Below are 18,604 nucleotides of genomic sequence, written 5' to 3'. Positions count from 1 at the left end.
GCCTGTCAGTATTTTACGACAAAGTTTGCTTGCTCGACGCTTGCCTCGGTTAATTAGTGAAGCTTAAACGTTCTTCGTGTGCGTGTAAGCTCAAAAATATTGAGAAAAGGAAAGAGTGGAACGAAAACTGCTCGGGGCCGGTGCTTGTTTTTTATAGCCTCGAAACCGGTCCTTTTCGTAATGGTGGCGCGGCACGAAGAGTTCGCGTAGTCTGCTCGTCACCTCAAATCGGTTTTAATCCTCCAACGTCTAGGCTCTTTGGTTGCATATTTCCACAGTACTGCAAAATGTTAAGTCGGTATATTATTTTACCCCTGCTTATTGTGCCTCTGGTGACCATATTTCATCAAAATGGTGAGTATTTACTTTACGTGGCCCCGTTGTATATACACTTCCTCTAAGATGGTAGTCAACAGCTTCTCGGATGTTTGTGTGAAGTGACTTACACTGTGCTTATCTGGTGAATACTGGTATAATATATAGTAAGTTTCAACCAGTCATACAGGGTGTTTGCGTCGCTATTAGCATAACGCATATTTTGTGATGCTACGCGACTGAGTAACACGGTTGTGTCGGATCTGTTCAAATTTGTCATGCAAGCGAAATTCTCGGGGATCTTGCATCTTTCAGGTCGAACCAATATACGCTGTGTGCGTCCTGTTTCGTGCATGATCCTTAGTACGCCTATATACAACAGTGGTGGATTATTTGGTTGTTGACTTTCGAAAGTCAGCTGCAGCCAGCTTAGCTGACGTTTTATTTCCCATCGCTAGTCTGAGACGACTACCTTTATATCCAGTCCATATGCTCTCAAAAGAACACTGATTTTGTACCTAAATCTAGAGACTTTGAAGTGCTAATGACTGCAGTAGAGTTTATCAAATAAACTGTGCATAATTGTACAAGAAAGGTGTTGCTCATCTCACCTCGTGTCACTTTTGCCGCATCTAAAAGCGTCTTGCGAGATGTGCTAGCATATTGTCATAACTGTAACATCTGCACATCGAAATAGTTTGCAGAACAGGACAAAATGGGCAGTGATGTGCATTTTGTTAAGATGCACATGACTTTATAACAAGCTCCTGGAAGCTAAGGTGATCATGTTGATCTTGTTCGGCCCGTTTCTGATGTGCTGTGACCCTTGATTGCAGCTGGTCCTACAGGCATAAGCAGTTACTTGTGTTTGTTCTGAAATTGTAATTGTCCATGTCGATAGGTGTGCCTTGTGCTAGAGCAGAAGAGGAGGATGAGGTCATGGTTGAAAACGACGCAGCATCTGACTCTACGCAGCAAGAAGGCGCAGTCACTGAACAGGTGGGAAACATTTACTTCGCTTTGGGCTTGGTCACTTTGCTAATGCATTCTTTAGCATTCTGGTGTGCTGCATGTTAAATATGGGTACTGGTAAGCTTATGATTGATTGTTAAGCATTGAGATTAATGCCAGTTTTAGTGGAGCAAAGAAGCAAACTTTTTCTTCCAGACTGTTGTGAAAGCATTACAGAATGTTATGTCAAGATTCACTGGTATATAGTGATGCCATTAACAGCATTCTTAATAAAAAAATTAGTCTGCACTTCACCAGAGAAAATTGCCACAATTATGCCAGCAAAAAAATTGTATTTTTCAAAGTATTATGTTCTACAGTGTTCACACGTGGGGGTGAACTTGTCGCATGATATTGTGATCATCAACTGGTATGCATGAGGCCTCACATGCTCTTCTTGTTGATGAAATCAATGTTGAGGGTTAGGATTAATCTTGATCCTTTTTTGAGATATTCTGTTGAAAACATATTTGCTATCCTTAGACTGTTGTACACCTGCTGAGGGAATGGGGTCGAGTACTATCCTATTTCAGTTTTCACCTGTAAACCAAAACCTTATTTATTTGTCTGATTGTGCAATATCTGCATTGTCGCAGAGGCTCTCTGAGATGAGGCATACAACAGACATTACGCATTTTCACTATAGTTAAGCAAAAAGACAGGCAAAGCAAGTCAGTATCAGCTACGCTTAATTTTGTGACCTGAAAGTACAAATGTATTTTTATATGGGCAAAATGTGAAAACATGAATAGTGCCCACCTCTTTTTCTTCATGGCCTGGTTTATCATGTACAGTACAGTCCACTGTTAAAGGGAACACTCGAATGAACGCCACTCACATTGCTGACTCCCTAACTGCAAGTGGATGTGGAAACATTGTTCGTCAATGACACTAGTCTGTCAAAAGGAGTCAGAACTGCCAACGACCAGTACTCTTATGTAAATCTGAGCTGCTATGTTTTTGCAAGACAGCGAAATCTGGACATGCCCTGCATGCTAGTGTTCCCTTTAACAGTGGACCCATCTGTACATACACTCATAGGTTAGTTGTTTCATGGGAGCTTAACCAACATGAATGACAGTGCCCAGTCACAAAGAACATTACCAGAACTAAGTGTGCTCCTGGCACATGCATGTGCAGAGAGAATACTTTTTTGAGTGGCATGTGCGCAGCTAGCGTTAAGCTCAAAGTGGCCTCTATTGCTTTTCTGTTCCCAACTCATGCAGAAATGTGCGCACAGCCTTCTGCACACAGATTGGTTACAATAAGCAGCTGTGATTTATAGATGAGCCGATAAAAATCAGAAGCTATGCCGGATCAAATGTAAGAGTAACAGATTATACCCGTGCAGTGAGACACACTGCACCCATGTCCCAAGCCCCGGTGCTTTAGCTAGTGCACTGCACAACATCGTGCTGGCTGATATGCCAGTCTTTTCGTGAAATTATTAAAATATTGAAGAGCTGTTGACATGCATAGCTTGTGTCAGCACTATGGCCATTCCTCTATCCTTTTGTAGTTTTTGAGTATTTGCCCACTTTGCGGTAGTTTCACTCGAACTATTTTGAGCAGGGTACTGTGTTGGGCAAGTTTATGCATTGCTTAACAAGGAAAAGTGGTGTAGTGTAAAATTTTTAGGGAAACAAAAAACAAGAGGCTGTCTGTTCTCTCTGTCTTCTCCTTTCTCCTGAAGATTTTATGTTGCGCCACTTTAACTTGTTAAAAGACTATTTTGGTTGTCTTGGACAACATGCAGAAAAAGCACTTGGATAGTGGGTTATTTCACTGCTTTTCTGTTTTGTTTAATGCATGAGCATTCTCAGCGGACTCTCCCAGTAAATCTATCTGTCGCATGTAGCATGATGTGCTGTATAAAGAAATAAAGGAAGTGAAGAAATTAGAAAAAATGCTTGTGGTGATGGGTTTCAAGCGTGCAACCTTGCACTCGGAAGTCACGGGGCTAAACAACAGCATTCACAGAAGTTGAATGTACCAGAACCATTTGTACCGGTGATGGTGGTGTCCATGTAACAAGTACTTCTGCTCACATACGTACTTAGTCTGTAGGATCGCTCATTCTGTGGAACAGTGTGGCAGAGAGTGCATGTGTGCTCGCACTGTTGCATCACCTCTTAGACAAGAGCTGCTCACAACCCAAGAGCAGTGGTATAGGATCACTGAACAACAGCAGGAGTACTAACTACGGTTCAAACGGGAACAACTAGAGGCATATGTATAAGCATTCTGCCATTTACTCATCTCCACGCATACATCACATTGTTGTTATTAAGCAAAGCGAAGACAGTAGAAGAATGGCAGCGGCATCAAAGACAACAAAAATGACCAAGCGGCACATTGCCTATGCACACTGAGACAACCTTAGGGGAGTTTTTGAAGAAACTTTTTCCATTAGGCTCTTGTGCAGTGAACAGTCTCCAGCCAGCACCACATTGTGAGTGATTACCACAGGAACCGTTGTCGAAAGTCCCCATCATCGCTTTATTCAGTGCTCTCGTTGCAAAATGCTTACTGGCCATTTGAAAATAGAATATGATTCTCCTGGCACTAAAATCTTCATATTCACTAAGCTTGCATGAACTCTTTCTGTGTAATGCTAGCAGAGAAAAATGTTCCTATTGTGTTCATCTCTCCTAGGGATGCTGGTGCCATGTTAGTAACAGAATAGAGCAGAAAACAATTGTGCAATTGAAGCCTAAGGCAAACTGTCATTCGGGAAACAGCACGCATTTTTATTGCGAATAAAAATGGAGTTTATGAGGCATTTGTTAGACGCAAGCTCTCATGAACCCCAAAGTTTCTTACTTATTGTTTGAATTTTTCAGGATGATGGTGATGAGGGTGATGACAGCTCATCGGATGGACCACTGAAACCTTCCCCTCATGGCGATACTTACATGCTCTTCACAAAGCCTCAGAACTTTCAGTCAAGTAAGTCAATTGTATTCGTGTGCCCACTAAGCATGCTAAGGTAGCAAGCATGTCTTTTTGACAATTGCATGGTCTTCTAGGCATTTTCATAAAATGTTAGAATAATGTAGTGGTGTGCTTGCATCTTCCACAGTGGTACTGCAGGTAACCTGGAAATTGGCAAATATAAAGTTTATACACCGTTCTTCACTATGCTAGTTGCATACCAACATGGTCACCATAACAATGTTTTGCATGTTGGCATAAGTGTACAAACAAAGCATTGAAGGCAGCACCTTTAACTACATGTAGATCACCGTACACACTGTATGGTGAAATGTTTGCAACACATTTGATTTGTGCAAAAGTATATGCAATGGTGTGGCAGTCCTTCCTAACGATTGATGTCTTAATACTATAATTGAAAGGGAAAACTAACAAATAGATTATTATGCTGGAATAGGGCAGTGTACTGAGAATCGTATTCAGTCATTTCTATTTGGGAACTATTTCTTTGTGAATTTTAATAATTCATATGCTTATTGATATTGTCATGGGGTCGTGACGGCGAAGAAGGGCTATCAATGACGCAATTCATTATTTGGGTGAACTTGTGCATGGGGAACGAAAGGTTAAACTACAAGCAATACACGCTGTACACTAATAGCAGCGAACAGAGCGTTGGCCATGAATAATCTGCCGAGCGGTAAAACGCGTCGGCTTTTATAAATGTGCTATGCTATCGAAGATTCCAGCGTTATCGCTAATGGCCGCGTAAGCTCTCGAATAAACTAGACAATTCGCATCCTGCGGGCAATCTTAACAGAATGATCTCAAACACTGCGGTGTGGTCAGCGCCAAGTGTTGCTAACGGTCCTTGTGGGTGAAACCCGAATACATCAAAATAAAACATGCGTGCCCATATGCAGCTGTACATGAAAAATTTGAAGCCTCTGCACTTAGGAAGAAGCCATAGTGCTAAATAATTCTTTTCTTAATTTTGCTGGTAGCAAAATATCCAGCTGTGCTCTGCAATTCTTGAAAAAGGGTGAACAGCTGAAAATGAAGACCCTTCATTATGTTATAAATTAATGACATTGAAATTTACAAGCAAGTTATGGATGCTGACAGGTGTCGTCTTCCAGTGTGGCCTGTGTAAAAGGGCATGTTAAAGAGCAAAATGAATTGTAATAATGCGCACATAACATTATCAGCCATACAGCTTCCTACACACAATAAAAAATTATCCTCAGCTCAAATGATTGTGACTTTTAGATGCCACATTGCACCATCCTGCAACATTATAGAGCACCATAAAATTGCAGCAGGGTGCTAGCAGAAGCTGGAAAATCATGGTTGCCAAGACTGCTCAGCCTGTTGATTCCCTATCCATAGTCTTAGGGCTCCATGTACTAGGATCTCAAGGCCATGGCATCACTTCTGTGGTTTTAACAGATTCTCCAAGGTGGTCATTAGCTTGCCAAGAGCATGACATGTTGATGCTTCGTTAATATGGTTGCAACATCTTGCCCATGGCTCTGTGGTACTTGGAAGTGGTTGCAAAATGTCATGCCACAGTTTTTCTCGCAGTACTTGCAATATTGTGTACCTATAAATTGCACATTAATTTTCAACCAATGATCATAGTGCCGCTCATTGATCTGAAATCTGTCACATGTTGAGCACTGCAGGGCCCCTTCAAACCCAATAACTGTACAATTCTTTTTTCTTGTCCATGTTTTTTCAGTAAATTTGTCTATAAACATAATTTATGAGTGACAATGTATTTTATAGCGGCCCCATAGATATTCAGTCTATTTTAATTGACTACCTTGACATAAATTGGGACATTTTAAAGGAGACCTTACATTGTTGTTTCCGCTATGTTTAACTGGTTAAACATGCATGCATATTTGCATCGATTGTGTGACGTGCTGGTCTTTCAATGCAGAGTTGCCTGCTGGCAAGGAGGTACACTTTCTTGTGGGCTTCAGCAACAAGGGTGATAAGGAATTTGTGCTGGACACCATGGATGCTTCTTTTCGTTACCCAATGGACTTCTCTTTTTACATCCAAAACGTGAGTGATCTGTGTTTATGGATCTTCTTGATGACATTGTTACGTTGAAAGTACGCTCAAACCTCGTTATAATGAAGTTAAAGGGGGAGCCAAAAAGTTACTTCGCTATATCAATTATTGCCCTTCATTCCAATATATGCCTAATAGAGCGCGAAACTTGCAAAGATGGTGTTGTGGCCTCCGGTAATGCTGTGCAGCCACACATGCGATTAAATTTTATTAAAGTATTAAAAGAATCCTTAGCGTGGGCACCACACAATTTCTCAGCCCTGGCATGAGAGAAGTGGATGAACTAGTCATTCTCACCACTGAACATTCAACCCATATTCCCCCCAACCCCCAAAACGGCTGCAGAGTTATTCTGCCCACCTACCTTGGCACTGAGGGACATCGAATTTTCACTGTAATGAAGCCTGTGGACCTGCAGTCTGCCGCTGCTACCATTACTACTGCCAGTGGTCCTTGCAGGCCTTCAAATGCAGATGGCACCACTTTAACGAGCACATACGATGCTGCAATCTCCATGGTTTCTGACCATTTCAAGTGTTCAGTCAACATTATTGTGGCATGTCAGCAGCTGAGTTGCCATGCTCAACATGCAATTGAGACGCTGGAAGAATACATGCCGGTTTACGACATGTACTTGTTGTAAAGGGAGGAAAAAGCTTTCTACCTTTTTGCCAGTACATGGTTCGAAATTTTTCAGTTAGCAAACCAAAGTTTGAACCAATGTTTACACCCGAGGTTCTCAAACTGGGTTTCGCAAAGCCACAGAGTTCCACGGTGATACATTAAATTATGCATAATTTCTCTCTTTCTGCTTCCCATATTCTCTGCTTGCTAAAAGCATGTGGGTAGAAAGAGGGGAAGGGTTCTGTGGCACTCAGGAAAAGCTGTTGTACCGGATATTAAACGTTATTCCTAGAAAGTGCTGTGATCTGAGTTTACTGTTTGTTAATGTTTAACATTTTTGTTGCCTTTTTATACAGTTTACCACAATTGGATATAACAAGGTGGTAAAACCAAAGCAGCAGGCTACCCTGTCTTACAGCTTCTTCGCCAGTGAGAGTTTCAGTGCTAGGCCATTTGGCCTGGCAGTAAACCTCAGGTACAGAGATGCAGTAAGTGTCACATAAATGTTTCAATAATGCTTCTTTATATGTTTTTAAAGAATAAGATGTTAAAGTAGGTAGCTAGTGACTGTGTATAATTCATCCTGCATTTATAGACTGCAGTTTTATTGGGGCTGTTTAAGTGAAATGTTCATTGAACTTCGTTTAAATGCCTTCGTCTTTACGTCGAGGGAGATGCACTCAGTGTACCATGGTCTCCCTTATGCTAATTAAGTTAAATAGAGCTTTTTGCAAAGGGATTTCGGCAATCTCCATTAGCGGCAGAATGGAGTACTCTTGTCCCCAGTAATCTGTAGTTACATAAAAAGAGAAAAAAGAAAAAAAACTGCGAGCACTGAATTGCTGCAGTCAAAAGAATAATACATTTTAGCAATATTAAAATGTTTCTGGAAGCATTAAAATCGTTTCTGGATAGCAAGCCCACAGAAAAATGTGCTCTGTTGCCATTTTGTTATGACAGTGAACCTGCGTTTAAACCCTCTGACCCCAGGCTATTGCCAATGCCACAAATGTGGTTTCAGTTTCGTATCGTATTGTAATGCACAGGCACTTTTCAGACCAACTTTGTCAAAAAAATAATGCATGTGTTGGATTCGTGCAAATGCAGCACATTCTTGAACTCATTTTTCACACAAATGCACTCATACAAAGAATACACATAGCTGTCATGTTATTTCTATAGGGTCCCATGTGACCCCACCGTGAGAGTGAGAAAAAAAAAACTGCAGCAGGTTACTTCAATCCACAATATACACCAATTTCACAAGGAGGCTGCCATTTTTAAAGCACTCCACCGCCGCAGCGCCGTCTATCGTCTGCGACGTTTCGCCGCCCTTCCGGTGTGTGGGGTTCCGCGGCGGTGTATGCAGCGTATGCGCTCGGTTCACGAGGTATTGCTGTTCTTCGCGGCACACGGGCAAAACAGGGCAATGCTTTTCGAGTGTAAAGGCGCTGATAAATAATCGCTAAGCTTGCAGCTTCAAAATGGTTGAAACAGCAAGCAGCGGCGGCCCACGAGGCGTTCTCGTAGCAGCGCCGACGATGAGTAGAATGCCAATGCAGTTCTTAAGCAGGATGTGTAAATTGGTAATTGCTTCGTATGTTTTGTTATAGCTGGCCGAGTGAGGTTCTTGGAATAATCACTATAAAAGAGCGTTAACATTTAGGACAACTGTCGAAGTATAGTCGGAGAAACATAAATAGACCGAATTGGTGGCGGAACGCTTGGGCGTCAGCTTCCAGTACGGGAGGTGCCGGGTTCGATCCCCAGTGCCGGCCGCCCACCCAGCGGTTGCAAATGGGTACAGCCGGGCTTCGTAGTGGTCTTACAGTGCCACTGTGGTGCGGAGCTTAAGACGCCTGGAGGATCCCCAACCCGCTGCACGGGCTCAAGGGGGAGAAACATAAATAGAGACGAGCGAACACGTAGGCTATTGTTCGGCTGCGCGCTACCCTTTTGAAACGTTCCGTATGGCCATTCCAATAATTCCGTATGTTTCCGCAAGAATCTTACTGAAACATATGGAAAATATATGGACAATATACGAAAACATATGGATTACGTATGCAACATATGGAATTATTGGAATGGCATACGGAACGTTTCAATAGGGTAGGTGCGCGCATTAGTGTTTAAGATGGCTCCCGGGTTTCCGTGCCGTGATTATTCAAGTTCAACGTAACTCTAATCCCTAACAGACCATTTTGGTTCCGCTTGGTACGTTGTAATACAATGTTCACGGAACGACAGGAGCACAAACACCGATGCCTGTGTTTATTCGTGTCGCCGTCGTAGCTTGTGGCCTCTGATCCTTGCACAGGATAAGGAACAGAAGTACGACATGTGAGCTCAAAATTCGGCGTAGAAACAACACCGATGATAAAATAAAAATAAACCTGTTGCACATCCGGAAGCGTGGCATGGCGTAAGTTCGCTTCGGCGCGAGCCGCCGCCACTAGCGATACGCCGAAGGGGCGCTCGTTTTTGCTAACATTATTGTCAATTTGTTTTCTGGCGAATATTTCAGAAGCATTACGACGAGCGCACGTGTCCAGGTAACGACCTGGCTTTAACGAACATGGGCCGATTATTCACGACACCCAGGCTGCCGCGCGAAAAAAAAATGCGGTTGTCATAACGCTACCCCAGTTATCGTCACAAAATTGACAAGTCGAGAAAGAACGTGCTCTCGACGAAACGTTAGAAACGCGTACCTACGCCAAAGAACACATGTCGTGCAGGCCTTTGTCATGTAGATTGAAAAGTGCTCATTCAATAATCTCGAAATTGCACGCACTAAGATGGAACATTTTCTAGCCGCAGGCATTGTAAATCATGTGCTGTAGCATAGAAATCAGAGAGGTTCATGAGAACAACTCTTGGCCAAACATTTTGTGTATTAATCGTCAGCCTTGACATTGGTTCTCTTTGGTGCAGTTGATAAAGTGTACCAGCACCCAAGCACAATCACAAGCTGGTGTGGTGACTTGGAGAAATGGCCATAAGTGCAGACACCACATGTAATAATATACTATTTGTCCGAGAAGAAGGCGTGCGACCTGAGAGAAGCGAAGTCATTTAAAAACATTGTGCACTTCGCATGCCTTGGCTGCCAGTCTTTCAGGCTTCCGTAGCTGTTGCCGCAGCCAAACACAGCGCAGTGGTAGCTTGTCGACCTGTTCTCGTCCGACATTTCGATTTGCGGCAGCACAATTGTTTCAGCGCGTCGAAAAATGGAAACACGCTGACCTCTCACGCACCACGCAGTGCAAAACTCGGGAATCCGCACACACCAGCGGCAGCGGTCGGCCGAGGTGGAGAGAGAGAAAGCGGTGAAAATACACCGGTTCGAGGCTACGCTCCTCCTCTCCGTGAAAACGGTCTATATGGCAGAGAGCCATTACTTCTGGCAATTTGTGCAATGTTCTGTGGTATGGTCGGTTTTCTGAAGACTGGTTGGGTTGGCCTATATTTAATTTTTCCTTCTCGGAGAGGTCTGTATATTGACGTTCACCTACATGTGTGGTTGATCTCTTTTCGAGTGAGTGCAGTACCGTATAAACGCATGTAAGGGGCCGCACTTTTTTTTTTTTTTTTTTCAAGAAATGAGGGCCAATTTTCAGGGTGCGGCCCATACACGCGACATTTTTTTTTTTTTTTTTAAGTAAAAACGCACCAGTTAGCGAACGAAGAGCGTTTATTGCAGTATACGACATTTCTTGCGACATACGTGCTCAATCGTCGTCACTCGGCGAGTCCTCAGACTTGGAGTCCAAGATGAGATGGTGTGCTGCGAAGCGCCGTCACCCCACAAGCAGTCATCTTCCGTGCCATCCGAGCTGTTAGATATCCCGGCGACTTTAAAACTTCAGGACACAATGTCCGTCGACACCGAGCTCCACGCAGATAGGATCCACCCAAGTACAGTCGCCAAGGCTAGTCCCTTCACACGCAGCATGTCCGTTGTGAGTGCAAGACCATCATTCCGCACTTCAGTCACATAGCGGAGCAAGTCTTCTTCCAAATCGGGAAACTTGCACTGCTCTCCTCGCAAAGCGCGCTTAGTGCTGTTGGTGTTTCGCAAGGCTTCTTTTTGAGCACACCAACGTCGAACACACTTCTCGTCAATTTTCTGCCGGCGGCACGTTTCCCATGCTCGAGAGCATACTCAATCACCTTCAACTTATAGCCAGCAGTGTAGCTATTCAGGTACTTGCCCATCTTGCCAAAACGTGAACGCCGTGTAGAAAACAAGCTAGCACAAAGGTCATCGAACAGTGCAGAAAACTACGGCAAATGGCTGGCTGAACTGCACAAACCGAACAACGCGAACGCCATGCCAAAGTTGGTGATGCTAATGCCGATATGGATAGCGCCGATAGCGCGTTTGTATAGGGATGTGAGAAGCTAAAGATAAAATCCTGCTCTAACCTTTAGTTGGTGGGTCTATGAATACTAATAAAAAAGTTAAAATTTTTAGCCCACTTCACGAACATTTTAACACGAATAAAATCCAAAAATATATATATATATATATACTCTGGTGACAGATGATGATGGTTGCATTTCCTTGCGCCATCTATCAACTACGCCTAGAAGCTTACGCACGCGCGCATTTTCAATACGTATTGGTTGAGGAAAGTGTGGGTGGGGCCCTTACGCGGAATTTTTTTTTTTTTAAGAATATGCACTTCAAAAAAACGGGGTGTGGCCCTTACACGCGTTTATACGGTATTCGGCTAGGGGGAAAGAGTGCAAATGGGGATGGCAGTGAAGGTGAGTTAGAAACTTCAATAGACACGTAGTGGTCCGTCAAATGCTTGTAACTGCATCATTTCAAAAATTGTTTTGGCTATATGTTAATTGCAGACTAATACACAACCCCTATGTAACTAATTATCAAGCTCACTGTTGTGCAAGGTCCTTTGTGAAAGTATTTTGAGAATCTGAGTGTGTGAGCTTGACTGTTTCAATGTTTCTTGTTAGGGAGTGTTCGCTGTGTTATGGCGTTCAGTGATGATTGTGTGCTAAGCAGCAATATTTTTCCTCTCTTTCAGGATGGCAATGCTTACCAGGATGCTGTCTTCAATGAAACTGTTGAGGTTGTGGAAATTGATGAGGGACTTGATGGAGAAACGTAGGTGACATTTTTTTTTTATGGAGTCTTGAAATAAGTAGGAGCATGTGAATATATTTGACTTATGGATTGAATAGTACTACAGTCACTGACCAGTTTTTCGGATACAGACAACGCAAAGATTGCAAAAAAATAGGGCAGCTTGAAAAACGCAACTTCAGGATCTTTTTTTTTTTCCAGGTTATGAGCCAATTCATTTTGGAGTTTTCTTTCCCCTTTGCTTGCACTTTGATAGAAATGATCAATACTTCTAGGTCAGCCATTAACCAGTACAGCTTTGTTTGGTGTTCGTGACCGAAATTAAGGGGGGAGGTGGCGATCGAAAAAAACTTTTTTGTTTGTTGACCTACAGTAATGAAATTTGGCAGGCGCACTGAAGAGTGTCTCGAATAGCTATATATCAAGTTTCATTGCGATATCTCGAGTAGTTTTCAAATTACACTATGTTACATAATCTGATGACATACTCTGCTTGTGAAAAGCCTAGCATTGTAACAAAACATGCCAGGAAGGTCCAAGTGGTTTTGATCTTTACTCAAAAGAACACTACACAGGATGACATTATTAAAAATTGTCTATTCCTTTTAGTTTTTTTACAAATAACATCCCCATCAGCTTCATGCATTGCATCAGAACTTCTCATGCACTAATTATCACATACAAAAAAAACTAGGCCCTAAGCAAGGTAAAGAATAATGTCATCCTGTCAACAAGACTTCAAGGATTAAAATAAAAAAAACGGAATCAAAATCTGTGCAGTAGTTGCCAAGATATCTGCTCCACAAGCTGAGCAACATGTCAAAAAAACAATATTGAGAAAACTGCGATTAAAGTTTGGCCTTCTCTAAAACACCTAAAGATTGTGATCTTCGGCTTTTTTTTTTATGATGTTTCACTTGTTGGACATGTGGCCTTTCTCCAGTGTGCCTTTGTTCTTTTTTCATAACCTCCTGCTTTTTTTGATCTACAAAAAACCAGTCCGATTTCAAACCAAGTTCTCTGCATGAAGGTGTGGTGTGATAGACATGACAGAAGATATTGCAATCTAATAAGGCCATATACTGAAATAATTACACATATTTTTTTGTATTTATGCTGTCATTAGCATAATTAAGTCTTGCTTATTGATTACAATTAATCATTGAAAATTTTTTATAAAGAGTGAGGTTTGTTGTGACAGAAAATGGCTCACACCATGATAGCCGATGCCTTCGTTCCAAATAACAAACAGTTATGGCCAAGACGTTAGTGGCACAGGGATTTTTGAGCAGTTTATTCAATGACGCGAGTCGGGCAGATAAAAATTCGTCCCCCTGCTTGATACACGTTCTTTTACCAATCTCGCGTATGAAACGTATTATCATTCGGCCGACCGCGGCAGCGCTAGTCTACGAGGCTTTCATTGTTTCAGAACATTCATAAACGCCTGCGGCTATACCAAGCACGGCTCCAAGCACGTCTAAATTACATCGCTAGTGCTTACTGACAGCACTCTGATCGCGAAGTGCTCGACCGCGGGGTCCGTGGAGCCGGCGCGCGATAGGCTTGGTGGCGGCGTTCGGTGACGATGTGCGAATGTGAAGCTACGATGACGAAAAATTTGCGCGCAGTATAGTACTTGGTCTCGCATTTTCGGGTTCCAACGCGCGAAATTGCTACAGCTGCTCCAAGCAGTTCGTGGCCGTGGGGTCTGACGAGCTTGGCTGTGGAGTTCACTGCCGATGCGTAAAATGCCCATCCGCGGCTCCGAAGTGCCGGCGAGCGATGTGCTTCTTCGCTTGCGAAGACGCACATAGCCGCGGGTACGCTAGCGCGTTGTTCTTGCCCGCAAGGTTCGAGGTTCGTCTCGCTAAACGGCGCAGTGAGCGGCGTTAGGCCTAGTGACGACTCCGAGCAGTAGGTGCGCAGGCCGTGGTGCCCGTTGCTTCGAAGTGCGTAATGCGTGGTCGTGAGTACAAAGAGTTGTCCCGCGATGGCCTTCGTCACGATGTCAGAAGTGCTGATAAGCAGAAATCAAAACATCTAACCGCGAATCCGACGCTGAAGTCAACGCTAGAGAGTCGGTCCGAGACGCGCGTTTGCGATGTTCGCTAGGAGCGCGGCGCACCATCGTAATCAGATCGAACTTCCTCTTGCAGCTCCAAACTAAAGCGTAATTATATTCTAAGTGATCGTCGAGCCGTGAACACAGAACAATTGCGAACGTGTCACGAAGTAGCGCGATTCTCGACAGCCGTGAACTTCCGACGCGCGATCGGCAGACGACGATCTCCCGGACCGAGCATCGGACCAATGGCGAGGCGAGCTGGGGCAACATGGCGGACGCGGCCAATCGCAGGCCTCGGAACGACTCTCAAGTGTTTGCTTTTTGTGCGCTTCTTTCTGAATGGAGGAGCCCGCTGAAGCGGGGAATTTGAACACGGAGAAATGCCCTTTCCGACAAGCCCAAGAAGTTGGTTCGCGGTCGCGCCATCGCGGAGCTATAGTTTTTTGAAAATCGCTGTTTTTTTGCGATTTCCGCAATAATTTTCGCCACCTCAGAGGGCAAAACAAATTTTTCGAAGCACTTCTGGTTGGTTTTCAGTGTAGATATTTTGGAATCAGATAGAAAAAGGGTTCCAGAAACTGAAAATTTGATTTTCAGAAAAACGATTTTTTTGCCTTTTTTCGCGATACGAAAGCCGCGTCCCCCCTTAAACTAAGGTGTCAAGCAGATGTAGTTCCATATGTATAGCCACGTGGCACTCGGAAAGAAAAAAACCTGATCCGTTAATGAAAATAAAAGTACTGTACAAAGAACAGGCTTGAACAGCATCAACTTTGTTAATGGCCACTATCTTTGCGACCCTGCTCGTACAGGTCATATCTTAATAACATTCGGATGAGAGACCATACAGCATAGAGGGTTTGGGTTCATGTCATTTTATAGCCATTTTCAGTGGCTATAAAAACTAAAAAGCACTCAACAAGTTATGTAGAATTGGTTGTAGTAAAAAAAAAAACTGAAGAATTTTGTATGTGGCATTGGTCTTCATGTTCTGCCATTCACTGCTTGTGCATTGCAGGTTCTTCTTATATATGTTCTTGGCTACATGCTTGGTACTCATGCTGGTAGCTGGACAGCAGTTCCTGGGAACTCTTAGTGTAAGTCTGTAATAGTGTTTAGTATATGATGCTCTGCTATAGTAAAGTCAAATGTGGACAAATATAACTGTGTATATTCTAACCCACAGTTATTAAATGGGGGTGCATTTAGTTAGTGGCTCTATTGAACATCTAAATTCATTCGCTCTGTTGCAGTCTTTTAAATCTCTTGTGTCTTTTAAAGATTATGTTCTTTTTGGCATTTTCTTGAACCTGGTAGCGGTGTGAGCTTATGCTTCATTTGTACATGTGGCACGGCATTAGGTGGAAACTACCTATAGCTCAAACTTATTCGTTCCAAATGTATGTGAAAAACGAAAACGCCATTGTTTCATCACCACTTAATTTGAATGTTGTTTGTTTGATTTGAAAAAGTTATATTTTGGTGGCAGCAAATTTTTAAGATAACATAATGATAAACTATAGTTAGATACAACTTTAGAAGTCCGCGGCATTTCCTCCTCGGTGGTGGATGCACACAAGCATTCACCAATGGGTGTGCACTCTAGGCTGACCTTATGAGCCAGGGGCGTAGCCAGAAATTTTTTTCGGGGGGGGGGGGGGGGGGTGAAACCATACTTTATGTATGTTCGTGTGTGTGTTTGAATGTGTGCGTGCCTATATACGCAAGCAAAACTGAAAAATTTCCCCCCCCCCCCCCCCCGGCTTATGAGCCAAACGGCCAGTGACCCTGCCATCGAAGAACAAAGAATGTGGCAGAGTTTCTTTAGTCATGGAGGCTATAAGCTGCCGCGCTTCGGTCGTCTGGGCAGGGTTTCTCCGGGCTGCTTAAGTTGTAATCGACTATAGTTGTCACCATCTTGTGTTGACAACAGCAGTACTGGCTCTAATGGCTAGATGTTGGTTGCCAGACATTGGCTGCAAAGCTTTAAGGGAAGCTTTCAGTTAATCAAAATTTGTTAAATTTGAAGAACTAGATTGTACCGTGAGTTTTGCTGCTTCTTAATTCAGCAAAGAAATGAAAATTGTCTAAACTACATTACTTGGAGAATTGGTCATCTGTATAAGTGAATAAATGGGAAAAAAAGAGTGCTATCTCTAGAATTACTTTTTTTTTTTTTTCGAATGCAACAATGTTGACTTAGTCTGGTCTGCTACAGTAGACTTCCGTTAATTTGACCCCATTTTTATCTCTTCTAAATGTTCTTGCCAGTGCTCTGCATTTTTATTTGGCCATATTTTCATTATTTTAATCTTGAAATTAACCTTCGCAAGATAATTTGAAGTTGTGAAGTCGTCATACTGTCTCCTGACACCAGTCGTAACTGCAGTAACTGTTCCAATAGCAGCAGCATCTGACATTGTGGCGTCTAGGGTACTGAGAATGTGTGCTAACCAGCCAAGTTGTAATTAAGGGGGAATCTGCTTTTTTTGGACCAAGAAATGCAAAAGAAGAAATCTTTTTTTTTTATGTTAGTTTTGGATTCTGTTGCTACTGATGCATAACTTCACCAATTTTCATGCATCCTAGATCATGATTTTAGCCATAACAGCCTTTTATATCATGTCAGTGACCTATGGTGTTTTGTTTTTTTATTATTATTTTTTAAATAAGCCTTACAATCCTCTGACAAACTTTTCCCAGCTTTGGCATTTCCTTTTTTTGATAATTCTTGTTGGTCTGAAAAGCTGAATGTTTAGAAATTGCAAAAGGGTATCAACTGTTGTTTTGGAAAGTTCTAAATGTTTACAGGGGATGAAATAAGAAAAATATCTTTTCTTGGTCATTCAAGTGAGAATTTTCAAGCCCAGCAAGATTTGTGTAGCCAGTTTAATAAATGTGCTAAAATGATGTTTTCATTAATTTGTTTTAAAATTAGTGGCATAGTTTACATAAAAACTGCGTTCTTATTTGGTAATGGCACATGAAAATACATAATCACTGAAGTTTTGATCATCCTAACTTAGATAATATAACACTTTTTCTAAGAACCGCTTCCCACCCTTAATTGGCAATTGCCAATTTCAGCGTCGAAATAACATTTAACAGATTGGGCCCATAGAAATGTATGGCTCCTGACCAGAACCTTTAGTCGGGATCATATTATTTAAAAAAGTGAATTGACCAAAATCAAGTTAAGAAAAGTCTCCGACACAAGCTTTCATTAACTACTTGTTCTGTGTTCCGCTTTTTAGAAAAAGAAGCCAGCCAGCAAGCAGAAAGTAGAGATGGGCACTCAAAGTGCCAGTGATGTCGACTACGATTGGCTACCCAAGGATATAAGTAAGTGAATTCAAATCTTTTTTTTTATATATATATAAATAATTTGTTGTATTCACAACTGATCATTCAGACAGCTTGTACGGGTAGGATGCTTGCCCAAAATTTCACAGTAGTCATCAAGCATAGCACAGTTGTGGCAGTTCGTAGATTTTATGACAAAATCTAGATTGACTCTTGACAATGCTTGGCTGCCTGCAGATCGATCACCAAAGAGGTCACCACGCCAGTCACCAAGGTCTCGACGACTCAAGAGGGGCACTGGATCTGGAGAGGAGTAGTGAGGTGTCAAAAATGACTGTTGCCACTGACACTCGTGCTAAGCACCACATCGCATCGCAGACCCCTGTCGCATCGTCACATCATCCGCCACAGGGATAACCGCGGTTTGCTGAAAGAGGTCGTTTCCAGTCATTCTTGTGGTAATGGTGCTTTGTCACTTACTTTTTGGACCTGTTCTGATTTTGTTGCATTAAGAATAGAATTTTGGTCATGGCACTGACTGGACGGCAAGGTGGCAGGAGACGGGAGCTGCGATGGGCTGTGATAGGCCTCTATAATAAAATTTTTTTTTTTACTTATGTTTTCCTGTGTGTGCATGGTTTTGTATGTGCTTTCATAGGAAAAGTGTACACGTTCATGGGCTGCCAGTTCCATTTTACTGGAATTGTGTGAGCCAACCATTTCAATTCTGGTTGTTTTTTCTCCGCACAAGCTTAATTAAGCAGCATGCATTACAATCCTTGACTGCAGTACATTTAGCATTTGTGTGTGTCTAGTTTTATGTGACAATAAAGGACATTTTATCGACTTTATAAATGTGGGTTAGCTTAGTATGTGCATTCTTAACGTCCTCTTTTTTAGCCTTTTTGGCACCATCTCTGATGCTGCATTTCGCGAAACCAAAAACTGAGTGACACCGAAGTTCGTTGGTGCTGTTTAAAGTTTTATTAGCCTTGATATGGCAAAAGATGCGTATGGAAGAGTGACAAAGGTGGTAGTCTGCTGGAGCAGCTCAGTGTTGTTAGTACAGCTGCACCTCGATAAAAAGAAGTCATATGACAGAGTCATAACAAAGTCTGTCTTTTAGTTGCACAAATGATGACGTACATACA

At 42.5% G+C, this 18,604-nt stretch overlaps 1 protein-coding gene across 1 annotated transcript; it reads left to right on the top strand.

The window, feature by feature from the left end:
* Window positions 1-70: 70 nt before the first annotated feature.
* On the top strand, window positions 71-18,066 carry LOC119405440 (translocon-associated protein subunit alpha). The gene is made up of 9 exons (XM_037672280.2): window positions 71-354; window positions 1,217-1,314; window positions 4,170-4,275; window positions 6,206-6,333; window positions 7,323-7,454; window positions 12,024-12,103; window positions 15,169-15,247; window positions 17,405-17,492; window positions 17,691-18,066. Exons 1-9 carry the CDS (start codon window positions 288-290, stop codon window positions 17,768-17,770), a joined length of 858 nt encoding a protein of 285 aa, XP_037528208.1. The 5' UTR covers window positions 71-287; the 3' UTR covers window positions 17,771-18,066.
* The last annotated feature ends 538 nt before the right edge of the window (window positions 18,067-18,604 follow it).

This window comes from Rhipicephalus sanguineus, chromosome 1 (genome assembly GCF_013339695.2).
Source record: "Rhipicephalus sanguineus isolate Rsan-2018 chromosome 1, BIME_Rsan_1.4, whole genome shotgun sequence".
In the NCBI taxonomy this organism is placed as follows: Eukaryota; Metazoa; Arthropoda; class Arachnida; order Ixodida; family Ixodidae; genus Rhipicephalus; species Rhipicephalus sanguineus.
Note: the sequence above shows the minus strand (reverse complement) of the source record. Positions and strands in the feature narration are given on the sequence as shown.

Bases quoted from the DNA above. Each gene is read 5' to 3' on its own strand.
- LOC119405440 (XM_037672280.2), top strand. From the start codon at position 288: ATGTTAAGTCGGTATATTATTTTACCCCTGCTTATTGTGCCTCTGGTG. The intron at 1,315-4,169 runs GTGGGAAACATT...TGAATTTTTCAG, and splicing joins AAGGCGCAGTCACTGAACAG to GATGATGGTGATGAGGGTGA. The intron at 17,493-17,690 runs GTAAGTGAATTC...GGCTGCCTGCAG, and splicing joins TTGGCTACCCAAGGATATAA to ATCGATCACCAAAGAGGTCA.